Source organism: Elephantulus edwardii, unplaced genomic scaffold (genome assembly GCF_000299155.1).
Source record: "Elephantulus edwardii isolate Elephantulus edwardi_28Jun2011 unplaced genomic scaffold, EleEdw1.0 scaffold00254, whole genome shotgun sequence".
Classification (NCBI taxonomy): domain Eukaryota; kingdom Metazoa; phylum Chordata; class Mammalia; order Macroscelidea; family Macroscelididae; genus Elephantulus; species Elephantulus edwardii.
Window position 1 is genome coordinate 3,531,336 of NW_006400004.1, and position 7,224 is coordinate 3,538,559.

Sequence of the window (7,224 nt, forward strand, 5' to 3'; positions counted from 1 at the left end):
TGGGATGGGAGTGTCAGAGACAGTGCGATTGGCACAGGACAGAGCGGAGTTTAGGGCTGTTGTACATAGGGTCGCTATGAGTCGCAGGCGACTCGACCGCACATAACAACAACAACATGTCTTTTCAGTCACTTGCTATGCATCTAAGAGCTGAACAATGTGTAAGGATGGCAGAAGAAGAATCAATACCTTTTAGTTGTGGTGTTGGAAAAGAGCCTTGAATATCCCATGAACTGCCAGAAGAACAAATAGATATGTCTTGGAGAAAGTGCAGCCAGAGTGCTCCTTGGAGGAGATGATAAAGCTTCATCTCATTTACTGCAGGCATGTTGCTAGGAGAGGCTATTCCTTTGAGAGATACATGGAAAGGTGCTGCTTGGAAAGGGGGAGGATCAGCAAAAGAGAAGACCTTCACTCAGAAGGATTGACAGTGTTTACAGCAATGGGCTTAAGTATGTCAGAGATGATGAAGACGGAACAGGCCAAGTTCCGATCTATTATTTATAGGGTTTCAATAAGTCTGTGCATCAGTATCCTCTGTACCTACACAATCTGTATGCTGAGCAAATTATTTGAGAAGCTGGACTTTATGAAGAGCAATGTGGCATCAGGAATGGAGGAAGACTCATCAATAATTTGTGTTATGCAGATGATACAACCTTGCTTGCTTAAAGTCAGGAGGACTTGCTGCTGAAGAGCAAACATTGCAGCCTTCAATATGGATTGCATCTCAACGTCAAGAAAAATAAATAATCTTACCTACTGGACCAACTGGAAGCATCATGATAGATGGAGAAAAGATTGAAACAGTGAAGTCGATGACTTCATCTTACTTGGATCCACAATCAATACACTTGGTTTTAGCAGTCAGGATATCAGGAGACATAATGTACTGGAAAAGGTTGCAGTCAGGGACCTCTCCAAGTTATTGAGGAGCAATTATGTTAATTTAAAGATTAAAGTCCATCTGATTCAGACTATGGTCTTTTCAGGCACTTGCTGTGCTCCTGAGAACTAGACAGTAAATAACAGAAGAAAAATTGATGCCTTTGAACCTGTGGTATTAGAGACAAGTACTTAATATTCCATAGACAACCAAAAGAACAAACAGATGTGTCTTAGAAAAGGTACAGCCAGAGTGCTCCTTGGAGGCAAGGACAGTGCAGCTTTGTCTAGCACACTTTGGGCATCATGTTAAGAGGGACTGTTCCTTGGAGAAAGACTTTTCTTCGTGCTTAGAAGGTGAGGGGATGGAAAAGGAGATGAAGACCCTCAACCAGGTGGGTTAACACAGTGACTGCAACAATGGGCTCGAGTGTGTCAGAAATTGTGAGGTTGTCACAGGATAGGGGATGATTCAGATCTGCTGTTATTTGCCTCAATGGCACGTAACAGCAAATGAATCGTACTCTGCTCCTCGGCACCTGACAACAGCAGTAACAAATATTGTGTGCGTGCATGTTGCCGGGAACATAAATATGTACCTGTATATTCTGGTCTCTTTTATTAGATAGCTAGGGTATAAAACTGGGAACAGAATTCAAAGATGATTAAGATACTTCCATTTTTAAAATTTACTTATGAAATGGCATACTGTTTTCCATAATAGTTGTAGCATTTTATAGTCTCCTCAGAGAGTACCAAGAAGCCAAAGCAAAGTGAAGAAATCAAAAAGTTAAGGAGCTGAATAGAAGATTTCAAAGGGGTGTTTGGGATGAAAAGGCAAAATATTATAATGAGATGTGCAAGGAGCTGGAGTCAGAAAATCAAAAGGGCTGAACTCCCTCAGCATTTCTTAAGCTGAAAGAACTAAAGAATACATTCAAGCCACAAGCTGCAATGCTTAAGGTTGCTATGGGCAGAATATTAAATGATTCAGGAAGCATTAAAAGAAGATGGAAGGAGTATATAGAGTCATTGTACAAAAAAGAATTGACTGACACAGAAGAATTTCAAGAAACAACGTATAATCAAGAGGCAGTGGTGATGAAGGAGGAGGTTCAGGCTGCTTTGAAGAACTTGGCAAAAAATAAAGCCCCAGGAATTGATGGAATACCAATTGATGTGATGCTACCCTGCATGTGCTCTCCAGGTTGTGCCAAGAAATCTGGAGGACAACTACTTGGAAAACTGACTGGAAGAGATTCATATTTATTCCAATTCCCCAAAAAGGTGCCCTGACAGAGTATGGAAATTAACAAACAATATTACTGATAGCACACACTAGCAAAATTCTGCTGAAAGTTATCCAGAAAAAACTTGAGCAGTACATTGACAGAGAATTACCAGAAATAAAAGCTGGGTTTGGAAGAGGTCGTGGCAGTAGGGCCAATGTCAGATGGATCTTGGAAGAAACCAGACAATACCAGAAGAATGTCTTATCTGTGTTTCATTGACTATGCAAAGGCATTTTACCATGAATCACAATAAATTATGACTAGCTATGAGGAAAATGGGAATCCCAGAACACTAGATCATGCTTATACGAAACCTATACTTGGACCAAGAGGCAGTCCTCAGAACAGAGCAGGGAGACACTGCATGGTTCAAAATCAGGAAGGGAGTGCATCAGAGATGCAGCTTATCCCTATGCCTTTTCAATCTGAATGCAGAACAGAGCATTTGGGAAACAGGGCTTTATAAGGAGGAGTGTGGCATCAAGATTATAGAAAGATTCATTAACAACCTGATATGCAGATGACACACCTTGCTTGCTGAAACTGAAGAAGACCTGAAGCACTTTGTGCAAAAGGTCAATGACTGTAGTCTTCAATATGTATTGAAGCTCCACTTCAAGAAGACAAAGATTCTCACCACTGGGCCAATTGGCAGCACCATAATAGGTGGAGAAGAGATTGAGGTTGTTAGCAATTACAAATTGTTCAGACCACAATCATCACTCTTAACACCAGAAGTCAGGATATCAAAAGACGAAATGCATTGGGAAAATCTCCTGTCATGGACCTCTCCAGAGTGCTGAAGAGTAGCAGTGCCAGTCTAGATACAAAGGTGCACCTAATCCAGGCCACGGTCTTCTCAATTGGACAATGACTAAGAATGACAGAATAGATGCCTTCAAGTTGTGGTGCTGGAGAAGAGTCTTGAACATACCATGGACTGCCAAGAAAACAAATGGCTCTGTCTTGGAGAAGGTGAAACCAAGTCTCTCCTTGGAGGCTTGGAGTTTGAAATTCTGCCTCACATCCTTTGGGCACATGGCTAGGAGAGATTAGTGCTTAGAGAAGGACATCATGCTCAGAAGGGTGGACGGACAGCACAGGAGAAGGAAACCTCAGATGAGATGGATTGATACAGTAACTGGGGCAGTGGGGTTTTTGTGTCAGAATTAGTGTGACTGGCTCAGGCCAGGGAAGGGTTCAGAGCTGCTGTACATAGGGTCGCTATACATCACAGGTGACTAAATGACACATAACATACTATATATGTCTAGTACTTTTCCTTTCACTTAGTGTCATTTTAGCTGTGGTGAGATGGCATATCATTATAGTTTTGATTTACAGATCTAACATCTAATATCAGCTTCCTTTCATGTGTAGACTGGCTGCTTGAATGTTATCTTTGGTGAAATGGGTCTTTATGTCCTTTACTAATTTTTTTTTTACTTGGGATTGTGTTTGTCTTTTTATCATTGAGCTGTTGAAGTTTAGAGACTAAATCCAGCCATAGTCTTTGCAATTACTTGCTATGCATCAGAAAGCTGGACAATGACTGAGGATGACAGGAGGATTGATGCCTTTGAGCTGTGGTGTTGGAGAACAGTTTTTAATATACTGTGGACTGCTAGAAGAATAAACAGGTTCGTCCTGGAGAGGGTGAAAGCAGGCTGTTCCTTGGAGGCAAGGATTCTGAAGCTTCATCTGACATACTTTGGACATGTTGCAAGGAGGACATGTTGTCCTTGGAGAAAGACATCATGCTTGGGAGAGTAGATGGACATTGCATGAGAGGAAGACTGTCATGGGATGGATTGATTCAGTGACTGGGGTAATAATAGGGTAGGTGTGTCAGAGACAGTAAGATTGACACAGGATAGAGCAGGGTTTAGGGTTGTTGTACATAAATGGTGTCACTATGAGTCACAGATGACTAGACGGTACATAACAACAGACAAGACCCTTCTTGGATATGCTATTTCCAAGGATTTTTTTCCCTTCAGTCTGTACATAGAAGCCATTTTCACAGTAACCTTATCACTCTTTACAGGTTTACAGAAGCCCTAGGTACTACATTCTTTTTGTTAACCCTATGAAATAGCACTTGAGGTGGAAAAACGAAAAAGAAGATGTTAAACATTCTGGTTAGGTTTTGTTTGTCAATTTACTTGGATTATCATCTCACAACTGTCTATCTAAGTAGATCTAAGAGGACGTAAGAAATTTAAGCTTGAAATCTCTTAGCTACCAAAATAAATAATTGAATAAAACTACACACTCAAGTCCAGGTAAAGGAAAACTTCCAGACAGGGTGAAAAGAAGTCCTCTTTTTTAATTCATTCCACCTCTTTATTTTTCTGTATTTAGCCATTTGGAAAAATGGTATAACCATGAATTATTAGGTATGATGTTTTATTTTATTAGGTTGGAATGAAATACAGAAACCTAATCCTGAAACCTGGAGGATCTCTGGACGGCATGGACATGCTCCAGAATTTCTTGAAACGTGAGCCAAACCAAAAAGCGTTTCTAATGAGCAGAGGCCTGCACGCTCCATGAACTGGGGAGCTTTGGTCACCATCCATGTCTGAGGACAAGCCCACATCGCCATGTGTTACTGGCCTGGAAACTGAAGGGAGTTTTTCTAATGGAAATTTACATTTCTATTGACTTTGTTTTGTTTTTTAATTTTAGAAATTATACAGATGTAAATGGAATTCCAAATACTGTGACCCAAGGAAAAAGAAACACACTAGAAAATAATTTTACTATAAAATTTCATAACAGTGGATTTGATTTCTATTTATAAAAGTTTCATATAAATGTAATTTGATTTTTTTACTCTGATAATATAGATAATATAATTAAGAGGGCTAAGAATTTTTAAATTTAATCATAGGCATTATATAATTTGATCCTCCTTATATTTTAAAGTTTTGTACTTGGGATTTCTTAACTGATAAACAAATCACTACCTATTCCTCTATAAGTATTTTTCTTAGATCCTGCATCAGCTTTGATTTTCTTTCTCACAGTACATTGTGACCTCTTTGCTTGTGTTTCTCTGAGCCAGAGGAATATTCCTCGGTAGTACATTTATCTTTGTCTAACAGGCCTCATGACTTCCAACTTTCTGCCACACTTGAATTATGTGCCTGTTTTGGTTTGTCTATGGCCCAGTCAGAGAATAATCACAGGTTTTAACTGAACTCACCATACATGTATAGCAAGTTTTGTACTTCGTACTGTTTAGCCCATTCTCACTGCCATGGACTAGAGTGTCACCCTTTGAAATATTTGTCAGATTAAAGCATGATGGCAAGTCCAAGGATATTTTTCTATGCTCTTTTTTTAAATAGTGAGGGATAGCCTCTTACTGCCCACCTCACCCTGTTAGGTAGGTATGTAACAAATGACATTTTAGAACACCCTAGGAAGAAAGGTAAAGCTGATAGATAGTACAGAGAGTTGTGAAACCACATGAAGAGTGGGTCTGTCACATTTGAAGCCAGCTGCTACAGACCCACGGGAAAGAGGGCCAGTGTGGCTGGTGATTTTTTTTTTTTTTTTTTGGAACCTTTGGATTACTCTGTAACTCCTTTTACTACAGGTCCGTTTTAGTTCTGCAACAGACCAGTAAAATCACAGTACTTACTCTTCTTCTAGGAGAAAAAAAGGAAGCCAAAACAGAATAACCCAAAAACTAAGTCAAACAGCAAACCTTTGAATGTACTTTGCAGAGATCCTCCAGTTGCCTCCCAGTATCTGAGGTGTTACTTTACTGGCCAAAGGCAGAAGTAGAACTTTTGCATCATTCTACCCATACAGATTTTGATGCTACTTAATTTTTTTATTCTACTCTGATTTTTCTAAAATTTTTGATTCTTAATTCTATAATAAGTTAAGAATTATTTAGCTAAGTAATAAAATTATAAATAGCAGGAAAAATGAAGCTCTCTAGAGACCCAGAAGGAAAGTCTAAGATTATTACTGCTGAGCAAATACCTTAAACTTTCACATGAAATCCTACTCTCTCTCCTGAGGTAATTTGTTCAGCCTTTCCCTTACCCCACCCGCCCCCGTCCACATAATCCCACTTCCCTCCCCACACTTAATTCCATGTCACTTCTGGTCCCAAAGCTATTTTTGTGGTCTTAGCCACCTTTAATTGGTTTATTGGTTGTTGGTTTTTTATTCAGACTGTTTTGTTTTCCAGTTTAAAAAAAAAACTCTCTTCAGTTTTTTGTATTATCCACATATCACATCAATAAAATTTTTATCATTTTAAATTCTAACTTACTTCACATGGAAAAACTAGTAATTGCCACACACAATAAAGTTACATTGTCATCCATGAAAATAAATTCCTGTTTGTCATATTTGAATGTTAAATTGAAATGCATAAGGGAAAAATACTGTGGTAGTGTTCTTATTAAGGTTCTAATATTTTAAATCTTCCAAAGAGCTGCAGCATAATTAAAACCTCACCAAAAGAAAGTTTTTAAACCTTTGAGAATGTGATCATCCCTCTGCTTCCTTTTTCCTTTCCTCCCCTCCCTTCAAAAGCAAAGCATAGCATGTTACTGAAGCACCATGACTAGTAGATAATGACAGAAATCCTAGTATGATAAACATATACTTCACATAAATGGACTGGCCATATAGAGTAGTCTCTTTTGGTCATTAAACCAAATGATGCACGGTTCAGGTCTTCAGGGTCTAACTTGTTATTTTGCTGAAGACAAGGTCTTCTAAATCTTCTGTTAGTAATATAGCAGACATGATTCCTAAAGGTTTAATTCTAAGATAAATGTCCTATAATGTAAGTGCTGCATGCTTCCAAGATATGTAACTAAAAACCATCATTAAGAGTTATTTCTTTGGTGCAACCACTGTGGAAGGCAGTATGGCGCTCTCTCAAAAATTTGCAAATAGAGATACCATTTGACCCAGCAATTCCACTACTGGGGATAAACCCCAAAGAGACCATAACTGACATCCAAGCAGATATATGCACACCCATGTTCATCGCGGCTTTGTTCACAATAGC

General features: G+C 39.0%; 1 protein-coding gene across 1 annotated transcript in view; it reads left to right on the forward strand.

Moving 5' to 3' along the window:
- LOC102851230 (neurolysin, mitochondrial-like) overlaps window positions 1–5,364 on the forward strand; it is a 118,271-nt gene extending 112,907 nt beyond the window's left edge. Inside the window, exon 12 of the mRNA XM_006899374.1 lies at window positions 4,599–5,364. Within this exon, the coding sequence (XP_006899436.1) occupies window positions 4,599–4,733 (135 nt within the window). The 3' untranslated portion in view covers window positions 4,734–5,364. The remainder of the gene's footprint in view (window positions 1–4,598) is intronic.
- Window positions 5,365–7,224: the final 1,860 nt, after the last annotated feature.